The sequence below is a fragment of the Papio anubis genome, chromosome 17 (genome assembly GCF_008728515.1).
Source record: "Papio anubis isolate 15944 chromosome 17, Panubis1.0, whole genome shotgun sequence".
In the NCBI taxonomy this organism is placed as follows: domain Eukaryota; kingdom Metazoa; phylum Chordata; class Mammalia; order Primates; family Cercopithecidae; genus Papio; species Papio anubis.
Genome location: NC_044992.1, coordinates 37097834 through 37117065, shown reverse-complemented (window position 1 = coordinate 37117065; position 19232 = coordinate 37097834). Strand labels below are relative to the sequence as shown.

The 19232-nt window shown below is 38.7% G+C and overlaps 1 protein-coding gene, 1 long non-coding RNA gene and 1 other non-coding gene across 8 annotated transcripts in view; 2 read left to right on the top strand and 1 right to left on the bottom strand.

Moving 5' to 3' along the window:
- Positions 1-1462: 1462 nt before the first annotated feature.
- LOC110741613 (xaa-Pro dipeptidase-like) lies at positions 1463-19164 on the bottom strand. 6 transcript variants are annotated; one of them, XM_031657538.1, is made up of 3 exons: positions 18547-19164; positions 17925-18224; positions 4619-4775 (listed from the first exon to the last, which is right to left on the bottom strand). In XM_031657538.1, exons 1-3 carry the CDS (start codon positions 18997-18999, stop codon positions 4662-4664), a joined length of 867 nt encoding a protein of 288 aa, XP_031513398.1. In that variant the 5' UTR covers positions 19000-19164; the 3' UTR covers positions 4619-4661. The 6 variants fall into 6 exon arrangements, 5 of the variants coding, with proteins under 5 accessions (XP_031513400.1, XP_031513398.1, XP_031513399.1 ...); XM_031657539.1 differs by having other exon boundaries at positions 17952-18224; XM_021929070.2 differs by having other exon boundaries at positions 4659-4775; positions 17917-18224.
- Positions 13533-13643, top strand: LOC116271209. Its single transcript, XR_004179630.1, has one exon. It is a non-coding gene; the product is annotated as a U6 spliceosomal RNA (small nuclear RNA).
- LOC116271050 overlaps positions 19040-19232 on the top strand; it is a 145386-nt gene continuing 145193 nt past the window's right edge. Inside the window, exon 1 of the long non-coding RNA XR_004179424.1 lies at positions 19040-19228. This is a non-coding gene — a long non-coding RNA (uncharacterized LOC116271050). The remainder of the gene's footprint in view (positions 19229-19232) is intronic.

Here is a 19232-nt window from a genome sequence, read left to right as displayed (position 1 = left end):
CTCATGCTGAATTTTCTCTCTTTCAAATGAGATGAAGAAGCTAAAATTCACGGAAGTGAAGATAGTTGTAAAGACTTGGATTCACATCAGCGAACACCCATGTTGGTGCTCTTTGCATTGTAGCACCTGATCCCCTTATTTTCTCTAAGGGGTTTGGAGTTTCAGTTTTTGCTGAAGACGGTGTGTGTTTTGCAGCTATCTGGGAGTAATTAACAAATGGCAGCCATAATACTCCAGTAGCTCTTTGATTTGTCTGTTGCTAGGAATGCTTTGCCATTGTTTCCAGAGAATAATTAATTATTATGTATTAACCTGTGCCTGATTCGGGAATGCAGTCGTACATTACAATAAAAAGTCCTACTGCTGTGACCCTCCATTTAACCTCATAAATTCAGTGCATCATTCTCATTATAAAATAAAACTTAAGCTTTATAGACTAGAAACTGATGTAGAAAATAAGATAAAATTTCCTCAATATGAATCATGTTTTAGTTATCTGAAGTCTCTGGTGCCAAGCCACTTCTCTGTATAGTTAAGCTGCAAGTTAATGCAAAAAAAATCAATTAAAAAGATATCCCCATTATAGTTTTCAATTCAGTTACAAAAAAAGTCTATTTAGCAGGAATTTTTTGTTGTTGATAATAATAGAAATCCATTTTAATTAGTCTAAGCAGGAAGGGAGAATTTAAGATAATGAAAGAAGATATGAATATATTCTGGAAGCCAGCAGCAGAGATGGAGCTATGACTCAAAAAGGACTAGAGATGGAGAGCCATGAAGAGCCCAGAAAACAGGCTTGCTTTATTTTGTCCTCCATTTCTCCCTTCAAATGTCTTTGCAAATCTATCTCTATTACTCATCTACTCCTAAGACAATGGCTGAGCCCCAGTTCTCAAGTTAATATAGTGTCTGTATAAGAGAACTCTCATTGAGATTTTGCTTTCAGTCACAACTGTAAATTCCCAAGAAGGGGCTCTGATTGGCTCAGTTTGGTTCTGGTGCTCAGTCATTGTCCAGTTAGCTGAGTTCTAGGCAATGGTGTTATGTGACTAAAACATGGCTTCTAGGGTACCATTCCTGTCACCCATGGGCTAGAATGGAGAGCTGTTCTTAGAGGAGAAGGAATTATGAGCTGGGCAGACACCACAGAGTTCTCTGCTATTACCATGTGTATTAGTCCATTTTCATACTGCTATGAGGAAATACCCAAGACTGTGTAATTTATAAAGAAGAAGATATTTAATGGACTCACAGTTCAACATGGCTGGGGAGGTTTCACAATCATGGCAGAAGGCAAAGGAGGAGCAATGGCCTCCCAAGTAGCTGGGACTACAGGCGTCTTACAGGGCGGCAGGCAAGGGAGCTTGTGCAGGGGAACTCCGCTTTATGAAACCATCAGATGTCCTGAGACTTATTCACTATCACGAGAACAGCACAGGAAAATCCACCCCCATGATTCAATTACCTCCTACAAGGTCCCTCCCACAATACGTGGGGATTATGGGAGCTATAATTCAAGATAAGATTTGGGTGGGGACACAGCTAAACCATATGACCACGTAACTAGGTCTCAGTGTAAACCAGTCCTTAGAAATTTAAGGACTATGTCAAATTCAAGGATATTATCTCTTTTATCTAACGAGGCATATTTGTAGACTAGCTGGTTTGAGTATGTAATTAAGACAACATATTTTAAAATCAGCCTGAATAAACCAAAATGTTAATTGGAATCTACAGTAAACCAAAAAATATAATGAATCCCAAAGCTAAGTGGAAGTGTTTTCGATTATTCTTGATACCACACCATTAATTTCTGGGAATAATTGGGATGCATCCAAGCTGTTAGTCTTGCTGATGATGTTTAAGAGTTAAATTAGGTGACCACATTTCCTGCGGTAATTGTTGGTCAGATCCTTGGAAACAGTAGGGTTTTCACTTGCTTCCATATAATTATAGAAATCAATCTAGGGGATGCACAAAAAGAGAAAGAGAAATTTCTTCTTATGTTCTTAATGTAAATTTTGTATTCTCCTATGACCTGAAAGAAACTTGATGGATCATCTGGTCTGATCCCCTCATTTTACAGATGGAAAATGAAACAGAGAGAGGAGAAGTGACTAGCCTTGTTGTCAAATGACACATGAGTTGCAGATTCAGGACTAAAATCCTAGATTCCAGTCTTTTATAAAAACTAGGATTCACAAAACATAGGATAGTACTGCTAGGTAGTTATATTTTCACTAGTTGTGTTGTTGTTGTTGTTTGAGACAGAGTCTCACTCTGTCACCCAGGCTGGAGTGCAGCGGCACCATCTCAGCTCACTGCAACCTCTGCCTCCTGGGTTCAAGTGATTCTCTGCCTCAGCCTCCCAAGTAGCTGGGACTACAGGCATGCACTACCATGCCTGGCTAATTTTTGTATTTTTTGTAGAAAGGCAGTTTTGCCATGTTGGCCAGGCTGGTTTCAAATTCCTGGCCTCAAGTGATTCATCTGCCTTGGCCTCCCAAAGTACTGGGATGAGCCACTGTGCCCATGAGCCACTGCACCCAGCCTATTTTCACTAGTTTTTAAATTGGTTTTGTTTTTTTTCCCTAACATCTGGACTTTACTTATTCAGTATAATTTTTTTTCAGGCACTTAGTATAAATTCTTTGTACAATTCTCTGGCTAATTCAACTTACCTGTAGCCATACTCAGCAGCATAGATGAGTAAGTAATAAAGAAAAAAGTTTTCTAACCACTATTTTGACAGAGGACAGGGTTTAAATTTTCTTAATTATAGAAGAAAAAACAGCAAACAAATAGCATTTTAGTTTGGAGCAAATCTGTTCTTCACTACAAATTGTTCAGATATCTGTAAGGACAAATTTCCATATTATAATTTTGTGTGTTGCAACTATAAAAATACATGATCCAAAATGCCTTTTATCCTTGTTTCCCCACTCCATGAAGAAAGACTCAAAGAAGAACTAGGCTTTAGATTAGAAGTTAAAAACTGGCTCATAGATTTATAAGTGCACAGTACTCTTTCAATCTTTCTCTTTTCATTGTTCATAACGAACAGAGGAAATATGACTAAGGAGATTTTACTGATCCAAAGATGCTAAATTCCAATATGCATTCTGAATTCCAAATAATTTGGGAAATGAAGCATGACAATAAACAGGAAAATGAAAAAAAAAAGTAAGTGTAATGTGCCAACCTTCCTTGGCCAAATGGTCTGGGGTTGGAGTTCTGAATTCCTGGATTGTAATTTATCTGATTTTTAAATATATATGACATTAATTTGCTTTTTCAATTCTACAGAATAAATTATTTGATTCTCAAATGAATATTTTTAATTTCAAGAACAAGTTTCTAAACAATAAAAAAGAGCTTTTATTGTAATGTTAAGTAAGATCCTTGGTGATTATAATTAAAAAAATAATTAAAATTATTATCAAAGAACAACAGAATCATATTGTAAAAAAAAAAAAAAAAAAAAAGAACTACAGGGGTCCTGCTCCCTAACATTGAGTCATGTTCCTTAGAAACATAAACTTTCAACTCTTAGCTGACTCTTCTGAATTTTACCCCCATATTTCTAAATGTGCTAAAAAAGTATTAATTTTTTTCAATTGTAGACATTATTTTATTGATTGACTTTCTGTACACAGTTTCCCAACTCCCTGAGCTACAGCTGTGACAGTATTTGCATAGTCATAGTATTGTGAATGATGACTTTTTGCTTATCCAAAAATTATAACATCAGGAAGATGGGGTTAGCAGAAGTATGTGTATGTGTGTAAGTAAGGGACTTCAGTATATGTGGATCTAAATTTTTGTTTTGTTTTGGTTTTTTGAGCCAGGGTCTTACTCTCATTCAGCCTGGCGTGCAGTGGTGCAATCATAGCTCGCTGCAGCGGGCTCAAGTGATCCTTCTGCCTCAGCCTCCCAAGTAACTGCGACTACAGGCGTACACCACCATGCTCAGCTAGTATACATGGACCTAAATTCTTTTTTTCCATCATCAATGGATGAAATAATATCTAAAATAAGAAAATAATGATCGAGCATTTAAAAGAAAGAAAAGGAATGGAATTACTGGAATTACTGGGCAGATTCTGCTCCTTGATGAATATATTTGTTTTTAATTAAAATGTATATTTTAAATCAAAGAAATACACAATTACATGTTTCTCTTTTGAACAACTTTTTGTTTTTCCCAGCATTAATCATTGCCTAAATTTTTGATTAACCCTTTTTCTCATATTTCTGTCACTAATTCATTCCATATTCCACTAGATGAATATCTTTTTTCAGCACAATCAAACATTTCAGATAATCTATCAGTTCTTTTTTTTTCTTTTTTTTCTTTTTTTCTTTTTTTCTTTTTTATGGAATCAGCCCTGTTGGAACTTTCTATTCTCTTGTGCCAATCTTGACAGGTCCCTAGGCTTGATGACCAGCAAACATCCTGCGACTTCCCTAACTTCATACTGGAATTTCTTCCCCTTCCTGTGTGAGATCCTCTATTTCCTGGATCTTCTGTCTTGGGTTACTTTCTCATTTTGTAGAGTATATTTTCCAGGCACTTGTTAAGAGGGGGTGCTTGACCATTAAATTTCTTGAGACAATATTTCACATATCTGAAAACATTTTTATTCTACCCTCTTATGTGATTAAAAGCATGTGTGTACATGCATATGTGCTTGTGTAGAGAATTCTATGTTGGAACTGATTATTTCTCTGAATCTTGAAGACATTACTTCTTTGTCTTTAAGCTTCAAGGGTTCCTGTAAAGAAGGCTAATATTAATATTATTCACAATATTTTATATATACTATTTTCCCCTGAATTTGAATTTTCCCAATGATGTGTGTTAATGTGGGTTTTTAAAAAATTCATTGTGCTGGATACTCAGTGCAATATTTTAATCTGTAGATTTCTCTCTCTTTTCTATTTCAATAGATTTTGGGGGAACAAGTTGTGTTTGGTTGCATGAATAGTGATGATTTCTGAGATTTTGGTGCACCCATCACCCAAGCAGTGTACACTGTACTCAATGTATAGTCTTTTATCCCTCACCCCTTCTTCCACTCTTTCTCCCCAAATCCCCAAAGTCCATTGCATTATTCCTATATCTTTGCATCCTCATAGCTTAGCTCCCACTTCTGAGTGAGAACATATAATGTTTGGTTTTCCATTCCTGAGATATTTCACTTAGAATCAATGGTCTCCAATTCCATCCAGGTTACTGCAAATGCCATTATTTTGTTCCTTTTTGTGGCTGAGTAGTATTCTATGGTGTGTGTATATATCACATTTTCTTTATCCACTCATTGATTGGCGGGCATTTGGGCAGGTTCCATATAATCTATAGATCTCTATCTTTCAGTACCAGGGCATTTTGAGTTATTTCTTAAACTTCTCTCTCCAAGAAAACCTGAATCTCTATGGGTGGGCTAGGGCTGGTTGACTTCATTTTAGAGAGACTAGGAATGGACCTAGCTAATTTGTTGGGGGAATTATCAAAACTCCTGAGCCTCTCAGTTTCCACATAGAGGAACTCTCCAATTTCCTGACTAGGTGTTATAAGCCTGGCTACCAATGTTGAGAAACCAAGTGGAAGAAGAGAGCTGATTGGTTATTCTCCAAATGACAAACTTCCTGTGTGTTTGTTTGTTTTTGCTAGACTGAAGAAGGGATAGGTAACCAGTTTGCTGAATGGTGGAGGAAGTTGGGGAGTATAACTCTTTCTTATATAATCCTGAAATCCCACCCTTCATCTTGATGTTTTGAGACAGCTAGTGACACAATATTCTGAGCCTCTCTGGGGTTCTATGAAATGAGTTGCTTGGATCTTCTTGGCTTTCTCTTCTATAACCTAGATTTCTATGAAATCTATTAAGCCAATTACTAGTTAATCATTCTTTTCAAGTTCCAATATTTTGCTGACATCTTTTATATACTATTATCATCTCTACCATTCTTTTTATTCCTGTGTATTTATATAATTTTAATTTATATCTATTTAATTCTTTTATTTTCATCCTTTTTGGAAGATTGATGGAAAGAGAGATAAATAGGTATGTTCTTCCACCATATTTATTCTTTAGGGGAATCAGGACTTGATCCTAATGTGCTGACTACTTGACTCAGTTCTTTTATTTTTGATTTCAATGATTTGTTTTGGCAGGCTAATCTCTAATGTTTCCTCCACATTGTAATATCAAATAGCTATTGAGAGAAATATTGTACCTGGCTGCTTAACTTGCTTTTCTGATTAGAATTCTTTCTAATTTCTCTTCTTTCTTGCAAGTCATAGTAAAAAAAAGATGCAAAATTAGTAGAAATAGATAATACATTGAAAGTATAATCCCAGCGCTTTGGGAGGCTGAGGCAGGTGGGTCACGAGGTCAGGAGTTCAAGACCAGCCTGGCCAGCATGGTGAAACCCCGTCTCTACTAAAAACACAAAAAATTAGCCAGATGTGGTGGCAGGCGCCTGTAATCCCAGCTACTTGGGAGGCTGAGGCAGGAGAATCGCTTGAACCCAGGAGGCGGATGTTGTAGTGAGCCGGGACTGCGCCATTGCACTCCAGCCTCGGTAACAGAGCGAGACTCTGTCTCAAAAACAACAACAAAAAACAAACAACAAAAATGCAAACAATTAAAATAAAAAGATGTGAAGTAAACCTGCACATATGAGAAAGCACATAATCTCACCAAATATAAAATATTGCACTGAGGTTCAAAATGCTGATTATAAAAGATAGAATGAAGACTCCGATCATGGTTAGCTGTTCACATGAAAACAAGCCGAGAGTTTAAAGGATATATGTGACACACATTTTGCCAATGTTATTAAGAAAACAAATGTGTTTATAGGTTGCAATGTATAAGTATATAATTTAAGTTTTAAAAGATGAGACCACACCTAGAATTTTGTGCTCATTCTGAGTATAGTACTCTATTTTTAAAAGGGAGATTTTCAGCAGAAGTATATCCAAACAAAAGCGTTTAGGATGGTGACAATTTCTGGAAGTAGGTCCCACGGGGAATGATTAATTTTACCATAGACAGCCTGGAGAACAGATAATATGATCTAAAATATTTGAAGGGCTATAAGTGGGAGAGGGAGCAGATTAATTTAGTCTCATTCCAAAGGTCAAAAATAAGATGAATTTAATGATTCATATCTAACAGGAGCTCTCCTGTTAGATACGAATTCTTAGGAAGACAGACTCTTGAAAATATTCCTCTTTGAGGTGAGATTTTGCACCGAACATTTGAATCACCTTTCAACATCCTTTTAATGAATAACTTGTTGGAAAAGTGCCTTTGAAAACATTTATGGCTTCCTGTGACTTGGCTTAATTTAGAAAACATGTGGTTACTTTGTCTTCAACAGATTCCTTACGGTCACCTTGAATTCATGAATGATGTGATTGACTTTTGGTCTACAGCTTTCAATAGCGGGTCCCTCATTGAAGACCTTCCCTATCACATTTTTTATTCTCAGCCTTTTTCTCTTGTCTACTTTTCCTTTATGTTATTCTATTTAATTTTTATTTTTAATTTATTTTTAAATTTTAAATATAATTTTATACATTTAAAAATATTGTTTGTAGTTATTTGTAATTATTATGGATACATAATAATTGTACATATTTATAGGGCTACATGTGATATTTTGATACAAGCATACAATGTGTAATAATCAAGTTGGGGTAATCGGAATATCCATCACGTCAAGAATTTATTATTTGTGTTAGGAACATTTTGATTCTACTATTTTAGTTATTTTGAAATATACAATACATTATTGTTAACTATAATCACCCTATTCTGCTACCAAACACTAGATTATTTATTTGTTTTAAAATCTTTATTAAGCTATAATGGACATATGATAAACCAAGAATATAAAGTGTACAATTTGAAAAATTTAGACATATGTATACACGTAAAATTGTCTTTTGTTTTTCTAATTTGACGATCTCTTTAATTGAGGTGCTTACATGAATTACATTTAGTAATTGATGATTAATGATTGTTATGCTTCAGTTTAAACACGCCATCTTGCTGTTTATTTTGTATTTGTATTATCTTTCTTTTATTCCTATTTTGTGTCTTCTTTTGTGTTATTACAACAGTATATTTCCATTCCTCCTTGCCTTATCTTTTATCTTGTTGCCCAGGCTGAAGTGCAATGATGGGATCTCGGTTCACTACAACCTCTGCCTCTTGGTTTCAAGCGATTCTCCTGCCTTAGCCTCCTGAGTAGCTGGGATTACAGGTGTGCGCCCCCCATGCCCAGCTAATTTTTGTAATTTTTTGGTAGAGACAAGGTTTCACCATGTTGGCCAGGCTAGTCTCAAACTCCTGACCTCAGGTGATCCACCTGCCTCAGCCTCCCAAAGTGCTGGGATTACAGGTGTGAGCCACTGTGTCAGGCCTCTTTTGTAAGTCTGGGAAAGTCTTTATTGTAAATTTTTGTGAATGGTAGAAATTTAAGTTGTGAAGGTTTTCTTCTTTCAGTATTCTAAAGATGTTGTTCCACTGTGTTCTAGCTTGCATTGTTACTGAACAGGAGTCAGCTATTATTATTTATATTACTTTATATATAACATGTCTTTTTCTCTCTGGGGGCTTTTAAGATTCTTTTTATCACTGCTGGGTGTGGTGGCTCATGCTTGTAATCGCAGCACTTTGGGAGGCCGAGGTGGGCAGATCATGAGGTCAGGAGTTCGAGACCAGCCTGACCAACACAGTGAAACCCCATCTCTACTAAAATACAAAAATTAGCTGGGGGTGGTGGCAGGCACCTGTAATCCCAGCTTCTCGGGAGGCTGAGCCAGGAGAATTGCTCGAACCAGGGAGGTGGAGGTTGCAGTGAGCCAAGATCACGCCACTGCCCTCCAGCCTGGGCGACAGAACTAGACTCTGTCTCAAAAAAAAAAAAAGAAAAATTTCTGTCACTGGTTTTAAGCCTCATGTTTATGATGTTTTATGGTTTACTTTTCTTTATATTTCTTGTGCTTTGGATTCATCAAACTTCTTAAATCTGTGGGTTTATAATGTTCATTACATTTGGGAAAAATTGCACTTTTTTTCCTTCAGATTTTTTTTCCTATTTATTCCTCTCTCTCTTCTCCTTCAGAGATTCCAATTACATTTTATTAGGCCTCTTGAAGTTGTCCTACAACTTGCTAATGCTCTGTTTATTTTTTGTCTGCCGTGCATGCACGCGCGCGCGTGTGTGTGTGTGTACTTCATTTTGGAGAGTTGCTGTTGTTGTATCTCACAGCTTACTAGTATTTCCTTTTGCAATGTGTAATCTGTTATTAATTCCATATAGTACATTTTTAGTCTCAGAAATTGTCATTTTTGTCTCTAGAAGATTAATTTGGGTCTTTTGGAAAATATTTTTTATATATCTACAAAACGTGATTAGTCTTATACCTACCATCTTGGAACATATGGAATATCATTAATAATTGTTATTCTAATATCTTTTTATACTAATTTTATTATCTTTGTCTTTTCTGAGTCTGTTTCTATTGATTAATTTTTTTTCTTTTTTTAATTACACTTAAAGTTCTGGGATACATGTGCAGAATATGCAGTTTTGTTACATAGGTATACATGTGCCACGGTGGTTTGCTGCATCTATCAATCCATCACCTACATTAGGTATTTCTCCTAACGCTATCCCTCCCCTAGCCCCCCACCCACTGACAGGCCCCAGTGTGTGATGTTCCCTTCCCTGTGCCCGTGTGTTCTCATTGTTCAACTCCCACTTATGAGTGAGAACATGTGGTGTTTGGTTTTCCGTTCTTGTGACAGTTTGCTGAGAATGATGGTTTAATTTTTGTCCTTAGCATAGGCTATTTTTTTCTTGCTTCTTTGCATGCCTGGTAAGTTTTGATTGGATCCCAGACATTGCGTAATTGTTTGGTGCTGGTTATCTTTATATTCTATATCTTATATTTTTATATTATAATAAATATTTTTACCTGGTTTTGGAACACAGTTACATTATTAGCAAGTAGTTTGGTCTTTTTGAGGTTTGCTTTTAAGCATTTTAAGGTAGGACTAGAGTGGCCTTTGGTCCTGAGCTAAATTTTCCCTTTACTGAGGCAATACGTTTCTGAATGCTCCACCTAATGGACTATGAATTACAAGGTGTTCTACTCTGCCTGGTGAGAACACAGACTATTCTTGGAATAGTAAGCCCTGGTAGTGGCTACTCGTGCTCTTTTCTGGATGTTCCTTCCATAGTCTCATACAGTTTTCTCATATGCATGCACTGGTCAATACTCAGTTGAACATTTGAGGGGGACCTTTTGAATATTTCTGGAGTTCAATCTTTTTCTCTGCGCGTATAATTTCTCTCCAGGGACCTGTCTTGCAAATTCTAACTACCTTTGCCTTCTCAGACACCCAGTTCTCTCTCCTCAATTCAGGGTGATGGCTGGGTTCTGTGTGGGTTCTACACCCCTGCAGTGTTGCCTGGACAGAAACATCTGTCCAGGCAGTAAACTAGGGCAACAGTGATTACCTTGTTTGTTTCTCTGAGTTTCAAGTATCTCTGTCCTATAGTGCCTGATATCTGCTGCTTGAAAACCACTGTTACATGTTTATTTTCTTGGTTGTTTAGTCAAAGAGTAAATCCAATCACCTGTCACTCCATCTTGGTTATATATAAAACTCTTGTTGTTCTATTTTGTGATAAAACTCAAGTTTCAGGCCACGCATGGTGGCCTGGGCTCACACCTGTAATCCCAGCACTTTGGGAGGCCAAGATGGGCAGATGACTTTGAGGCCAGGAGTTTGAGACCAGATGGGCCAACACGGCAAAAACCCATCTCTACTAAAAATACAAAAATTAGCTGGTCATGGTGTTGTGTGCTTGTAAGCCCAGCTACTCGAGAGGCTGAGTTATACAATATATTACAGTATATTAGGTTTAGGATTGTATACTCACCATCAATGTTTAGCAGTGTCTCCAGCCTCTGTCCTTTAGATGCCAGTGACATACTCCCAGTTGTCATGATAAAAAATATCTTTAGTCATTGGCAAATGTCCTCTAGGGGGCAAAATCACACCCTGTTGAGAATGACTGGGTTACATCAAGAGAACGAGTATAGAGAAAGGAGTACTGCCACTGGGGTTTGAGAAGTGCCAACATTTAAAGATTGGGTAGAAGAGGAGTAAAGGAGACAGGCAAGGAGTAGGCAATGGTATACAATGAAAACCAAGACTGAAGAGTGTCACAGAAGTCAATATAGGAGGGAATTCCAAAATGGTAGGAGTGATTGACTATGTGCAGTGCTACTATGGAATCAACTGAAATGAAGGCAGAAATGTGCTCATAGGATTTGGTAACATGGAGATTACAGGTGACCTAGACAAGAGTAATTGCTGTGTGGTAGTGGAGGTGAAACTCAGATTGTAGTGAGTAAAGAGTAAGTGGAAAATGAGTAAGTGGACATAACGTTTGTAGAAAACCCTTAAACAAATGAAAAAGTACAGAGAAATGGAGCATCATCTGGAGGGTTATGAGAGTTCAAAAAGGGTGTGCTATTGTTTTTAATGAGAGATACTAGAAGGTGTTTGTATGAGCTGAAGGAAAGAATCCAGTATACAAGAGTGCCATAATCCAAACATGTAAAGTGCTTGGAACTGCATTTAACAAGTAAACTGCATATTAAATATTAACATTACTCCATCAATTAGAGATGAAGTGGGCAATTGTGCTTTTAGACCCTGTAATAGACAGAATGTTTTTGTCCCCCTCCAAATTCGTATGTTGAAATATTAATCCCCAAGGTTAAGATTTTTTTTTTTTTCAGAATTCCTTCCATTTTAATTGTGGGGATAAAAATCTGACAGCCACTGAAGATAGAATACAGTTACTGGGAATAATCACAATGCTGTTCTCTTTTATAAAGTGGATATGATAAGCATTATTTATTTAATTAATGTACGTCACCAAAAATTGTCCTTATTCCTCGATTGTCTCTTTTTTTACCAGTCTCTTGTTGAAGTGGCCTCATTGTCTGGGGTAATACTTGAGGTTTGTTGTCTCACAGCCACGGAGATCAAGGATGCAGGCACACAATGAGTGAGGTTAAGAGTGGAAATTTAATTGGGAAAAGAAAGAGAATAGCTCTCTGCTACAGAGAGGGATCCGAAAAAATAAGTTGCTGGTCCACAGCAAAATGCAGAGGGTTTTATAGATGAGCTGACGGGGAGGTGGTGTCTGATTTACATAGTGTGCAAAAAACCGGTTAGGACCAGGTGTGTTATTTGCATAGGGCACGAATCTCTGGCCACCCCCACCTCAATCTTTATTATGCAAGTGGGTTCTCTGTCTGAGCTGTGCCATATTGCCCATTTCTTTCTTACTGTACACGTGTTAACAAAAAAGGGAAGATGGAGCTTCCATGGTGCACGCGCCTGTCCCCCACGTAGCCCTTTCCTATTGGTACAGCTGCTGGCATTCCCCTGTGTAAGCTTCCAGCTTGCTTATCTATATTTGCAGCTTGATTTTTCAGGCTGTTCTTTGTAGGAAAAGAAATGATTTTTTGGGCTGCTTATTGTTTGAAGGGAAGCTCTGCTGAGGACTCGTTTGCCCTCACTATCTGCCTAAATAATTTCTTTCTACCTAAATCTGCCTAAATAATTTCTTTCTACCTCCTGTATCATCGCTCTTCAAAGAGAGGATACCTGGCCTCCACATTGGCCCATATGATGCTGCCACTGGTCAGATCTCAGACTACACTAGGCAGCTCAGAGACCTCTGCTGTTATCTGCCACGTTGCATCTCAGTCTCTCAGAGTTGCAGTGTGGGGGGCCTTGTTCATTGTGTTAAAGTCAATGGTGACACTGAAAGCCACACCAATCTCATCAATCCTGGCATAGCATCTTCCAATTGACCCAGAGGAATCATCTACTTTGTGAGACAACCTGTGCCTGGTCAGGGCTTCCAGTAATTCCTTGACAAATGGCATGAACTCCTGGTTTTGGCTCAGTGAGAGGGCATAACATTTGAATAGAGTGACTACAGCAGGGAAACTGAGGAATGTTCTCTGTTCATCTCCTTCTCTTACATGGAATATATGTTCATGATCCTGCTCAGGCTGAAGAAGGGTTCAGTTACATTCAGAATAACTTCTTCCACATAGAGTGTTTTCTGGAATCTCATCATGTTTGGCCACATCTTTTGTTAACTGAAATGTTTTCCCTTCAGTTTCAATTGTAAATTCCCCTTTCTCATTCAACAGCATCTCAATTTCTGTAATGTAACATTCATCACAAATGGTGAGATACTCCATTACCAGTTTTGCATCCTTCTTATATGCTTTACCAACTGCTCCCTTATTGAGTGTTAGGTAGACCGCTTCATATTCCTTCCTTGTGAATTGAGACTCTGCACTCAAACAAATGTCTGGGTTATTTACATAGTTTGGATACTAACCTATTATTTGTCATACACATTGCAGACATCTTTTTCTGGTCTCTCCTGTGTTAACTTTATGTTTTGTGCTCACTTTGACAGCACATATACTAAAATTAGAATGATACAGAGAAGATTAGCATGGGTCCTGTCTGTGCAAGGATGACACGCAAATTCATGAAATGTTATCTCTATGTTTTATTTTGTCATTCTAACATTTTCTTTTTGTCATTAGTCAAATATATCAAACCTTTTCTTTATTTTAATATTTTTAGGCATATTCTGTTCAAAAACTTTTTCTTTGTGGGTTTTGATTTTTTATGTCTTCCTCTCCCAATGTCATGAAGATATTTTCCCCTAATTTAGAATCTTTTCTAAATGTTTAGAAAGTTTGCTTTTCAGATTAATGTTTTTAATTCATATGGAATTCATTTTTTTTGCATATGGCTTGATACAAGGATGTACCCACTTTTATTAACTTCCAAATGGATAGCCAAGTGTCCCACACCATTGACTGACTAGTCTTTCCTTTTCCCACTGATTAGTAACACTGCCAAATCTCCATATGTGTGTAGTTTGGATATTGGTTCATTTGTCTATTGCCATGCCAATATGACAGTGTTTTAACTATTGTGATTTAAAATAAGTCTTGATACTTAGTCAGGCAAATCCTTCTCCAGTTTATCTTCACAATATTCATGTTTCTTCTTGTTCCCTTATTCTTCTATGTGAATTTTAGAACTAGCCTGTTAATGCCATGAAGAAAACCTTTGGAATAATATTTATGTGATATACAATGTTTTAATCCCTTCATTTTAAATCTTTCTGTGTCCTTACTTTCAGGCATGTCCTTTGTAAACAGCATCTATTGGGATAGAAAGCAGTACAATCTAATAGTTTGTCTTTTCAGAGGAAAGTTATGTTTATTAACATTTATTGAGGTATATTTGTGCTGCTTTAAAAAATCATTTTACCTTGTGTTTTCTATTTCTTTGCCTTCTCCCCTTCCCTTTTTTCTTCCTCCGTTTCTTCCATCTATATGATTAATCGCATTTTACTTATTTCGTTTTTTGCTTCTCTGTAGAAATTTTACATTCTATTTCTATTCTTTTAGTAGTTGCCTTTACCCTTTAACATATATACATTGCAAAGTCTAAAATAAATCAATGTCTTTAATCTCTTTTTAAACAGTAAAAGATTCTTAGCTTCATTCCATCTTTATTTCCAAGTTTTGGTTCCTTAGTTTGAACTGTTTTTCATCACCTCCACCAACATTGGTCAATATTATTTTTTAAATACCAATACTTAACTTTACTCATGTTTGCCAATTTTTTTCTTTTCCTTGCTTCTTTAATCCACCTCTTTACATCTAGGTTTTGGGTTCTTTTAGCTGAACTATATTCTTTAGAAGCAGTTTAAGTGAGGACTTAGAAACTCAGTTTTGTATTTTTTTTTTTTTGCCTGAAGATATATTTACTTTGCCCTCTTTTTTTTCATGAGAATTTAGTTGAGTGTACAAATATAGATGGCCAAATATTTTTCCTTAACTCTTTGCAGAAATTGTTCCATTGTTTTCTGGTATCTATGATAACGAATGGGGAGACTTTTTGATGTAATGGTCATTCTTTTTGAGTAATATCCTTTCTCTAGGTGATATGGATATTTTCTCTTTGCATTTCATATTTTGTTACTTCCCTATAGTATATGTAGGAGAATTTTGTTGTTCTTTTCAGTGCTAGGAATAATCTTTTAATGTGAGAATTTAAGTCATTCTTAAGTTCTGAAAAAGTTATTATTCGATTTCTATTTCAATATTGCTTTTCTTTCTTTCTTTCTTTCTTTCTTTCTTTCTTCTTTCTTAGACAAGGTCTTGCTCCATCATCCAGGTTGGAGTGTAGTGGCACAGTCACAACTCACTGCAGCCTCAGTATCCCAGGCTCAAGAGATCCTCCCACTTCAGTCTCCTGAGTAGCTGGGACTATAGGCACGTGTCATCATGCCAGGCTAATTTTTAAAATTTTGTTGTAGAGATGGGATCTTGTTATGTTGCTCAGGCTGGTCTCAACCTCCTGAACTGAAGCAATCCTCCTGCCTTGGCCTCCCAAAGTGATAGGATTACAGGCATGAACCACCATGCAGGCCTTAACTTTTGTATTTTCCATTTTATTGCCACATATAATGCATTCTAACATCTTCATCAGCTCCATTTTCTAAATCATTAATTATTTCCTCAGCTATGAATAATCTGTTTTTGGCCCAACCATTAAATATGAAGGTTTGTGTGCACTTATTTCAGTGACTATGTGTTCATTATCAAGATTTCTATTTGGTTAAAAAAATGTTTTTAATTCTTAAATTAAAACAACAATTTAAAATATTCTAATAATGCATTGTGTTTATGCTTCTTCTCTCTTTAAATATAAAAACATTTATTTAACATTTTTATACTGATTTATTTGCCATTTTCTATTGCAAATTCCTACTATTTGTTTCATCTTCTGACTTTCTTTTATGTGGCTTATTAACTCGTGTGGTTCAAAATTATTTTCTGTAGTAAACTCATTCTTAGCAAAAGTCGAGTCTCCATGACTTGAGATCTATCTTCTTCTTTATAGGATGATTTGAGTTTGCTTCTTCCAAATCTCAGTGGATTTTTACCAATTCTGGATCTTTTTTTGGTGATAATTTCTTGGCTTCAAGTGTCCCACCAGTTGGAGTGTGTCAATTTAAGGCCAATGACTTCTTATGAGTCTAAACTTTTAGCCATGACACCTGATGGGTAGCTTTCTTACTGTGTATCCAGGCCAATAGAGGAGTATTTCGAGTCCAATTTTATGGTCTGATGGCATTTGTCATCACTAGCTTTTAGTAGGGATTCAAGTTCAGCACCTTGTCTTGTAGGAACCTGAAGTATAGGAATGCCTCCTGTCCCTACGGTTTTTGCCAGTTTCTGATCCTTGTGGGAGTTCTTAGGCTTTGTCTGCTGTTCCCTACCCTGACTTTGATTTCCTGCTCTATTCCTGCGACCTGAGAATTTTGTTTTCTTTTTTTTTTTTTGAGACGGAGTCTGGCTCTGTTGCCCAGGCTGGAGTGCAGTGGCCGGATCTCAGCTCACTGCAAGCTCCGCCTCCCGGGTTTACGCCATTCTCCTGCCTCAGCCTCCCAAGTAGCTGGGACTACAGGCGCCTGCCACCTCGCCCGGCTAGTTTTTGTATTTTTTGGTAGAGACGGGATTTCACCGTGTTAGCCAGGATGGTCTCGATCTCCTAACCTCGAGATCCGCCCTCCCAAAGTGCTGGGATTACAGGTGTGAGCCACGCGCCCGTCCGAGAATTTTCTTTTATTATTGTTATTACTGTTATTTTTGAGACAAGGTCTCACTCTGTTGCTCAGGCTGGAGTGCAGTGGTGTGATCAAGGCTCACTGCAACCTTGACCTCCCCAGACTCAGGTGATCCTCCCACCTCTGCCTCATAAGTAGTTGGGACTACACACACACATACCACCATACCTGGCTAATTTTTTTTAAAAAATATTTTTTGTAAAGATGCGGTCTGACCATGTTGAGCAGGCTGGTCTCAAACTCATAGGTTCAAGCCATCTGCCTGCCTCAGCCTCCCAAAGTGCTAGGATTACAGATGTGAGGCACTGTGCCTGGCTGCTTTTATTATTCATGAGTTTGGTTACATATTTAATTTTTTCTTTTTGTTGTATTTTCTCCAGTGTTTCTATGTTTATCATGTGGAGGGACAGCCTTTCCACCTTAGCTAAGCTTGCCAGATTATCAGAAGTCACCAGAAGTCGCTTTTTTTTTTTTCCTGCTTTAGAAGAGATTTTTATTCCCCCACTAGTTAAGAATTCTCACGTCCCCAGTGGCATAAAAGATGGCGGAAAAATAGCTTAAAACCTTTTCTTCTTTTTTCCCATCCATCTATCGCATCCACCCACACGTTTCCTGACACCCACAGTGGGTCAGACAGCGCGCAGATAAATGAGACGTGGTCCCCAAGAAGGCACCTCCAGGCTCTCCAGGACAAGGACCACAACAAAACTGCATCACAAAGTGATCCTGCCCTGGAGAGGGAGCTCGAGGAGGCAGAAGTGTTAGTACATCTCTCTGGCTACAGATGTCCCAGGGGCTTTGTTTAGCCTGGGCACCGGCAATCGGGGGCGCCCTCCTCAAATCTGGCCAGGGACACGCTATGATGTGACACTTTCCCCAGAGACCCATCTTCCCACCATCTTCAGAGGGCGTGACCCCTGTCTCCCCACTCGGTCCCCTCAGGAACAGACTCCATCTCTCGTTTTTGCTATCTCAGTCCTCATCCCCACCCCTCCTGCTCTAAGCTCTCAGGGGCCCACAGATCAGATGGCTTCCCCGGCCAGCACTGTTTCCCCTCTATATGTCCTGTGGCCAGAGCCGCAGGTGGGCGCGCACGGCAGGTGCACAGCATGAGCACAGCAGGCATACACGCTGACCCGATGCCACTCAGCTTTCAGGCGCACTCGTGCGGGTGGCTGCTCCTGGCTGACAGCTTCCTGGCGCACTGGGCTGTGGCCTCTGGCTTCGAGCTCATCTCTCCAAGAGCCACCCTGGTCCACACAGGAGGCGGCAGCAAGGCCAATCTGGGGTCTTGGGATGGGGGTGGAGGGAAAGTCGAGCAGTTTGTAGACAGGGGTGCGATCTCCCCACAGCTCAGCTTCACGACATCCTGCTTCCAACAGCAGCCAGGTGCAATGTATGGACTCTGTGTGGATCCCGACTTGAACAAACCAATGCTAAAAAGAGTTTAGGATCAATATGAAGTAGATATCCATGACATTAAGGAGTTACGGTTCATTTGTGATAAAGGATGTGATATTGGCATGGTGGTTATGGAAAAATAAAAAAAGTTCTCATCAACTGAGATACCTACTGGAGTATTTACAGGTGCCATGACATGATATCTGGAGTTTGGCTTTAAAATGCTCTAGCAAACAAAACTAACACAGAAACCTGATGGGGACTTCGGGTTCATTATACTTTCTATTATTCTGGATATTTAAATTTCCTTTCCAAATCATATTCTTTCATTACCACTTTTACAGCCTTCATTATTACCTCACGGTGGGCCTCACTGGAGATTTTATTGGTGTAGAGCAGAACCTCCAGCTCCACGTCCGTCTTAAACACTTGGCACTCAACGATCTCTGGGTGAAGAATGGTGTTGTTGACTTTGAACTTGCTGATGCCCTCGAAGGAGGCCTCCCTGCAGACGCTGCTACTGTCCGTGTTGACGCCACGCAAAGTGAGGAGGACAGAGGGCTTCTGTGACGTCAGGACACTGGCAATCTCATCTGCATCCTGGACGTCGTCCACGGCATACTTCTCCTTGAAATGGATCTTTCCCATCCAGGTGGCATGGTTGGCAGGAAGCCTGGGCACAAACAGGGCCGACTTCCCAGTGTCAGCGTCGATGACGCCGTAGTAGCCTGGCTCGGTGACACCGAACACCCAGTGAAAGAAGGACTCCTGGCGAAAGAGGACCCCAGCGTAGGTGCCTCCCGGCCGCATCACCACTGAGGCGGCCTGCACAGCAGGGTTCTTCCGCAGCCGCGCACAGCGGCGCTGCCGGTTCAAGGCGAAGAGCGCCAGTGGCAGGCACCTTCAGGGTTTCCTTCCCCAGCCAAAACAACGGTCCAGTGGCCGCCGCCATGTTCGCCTGGCACCGGCGTCACGTGAAGTCTGAAGTCACTCCTACCCAGTTACATTTGACAGTGGAGAAAATTAAAGCTCAGAAAGGGTAA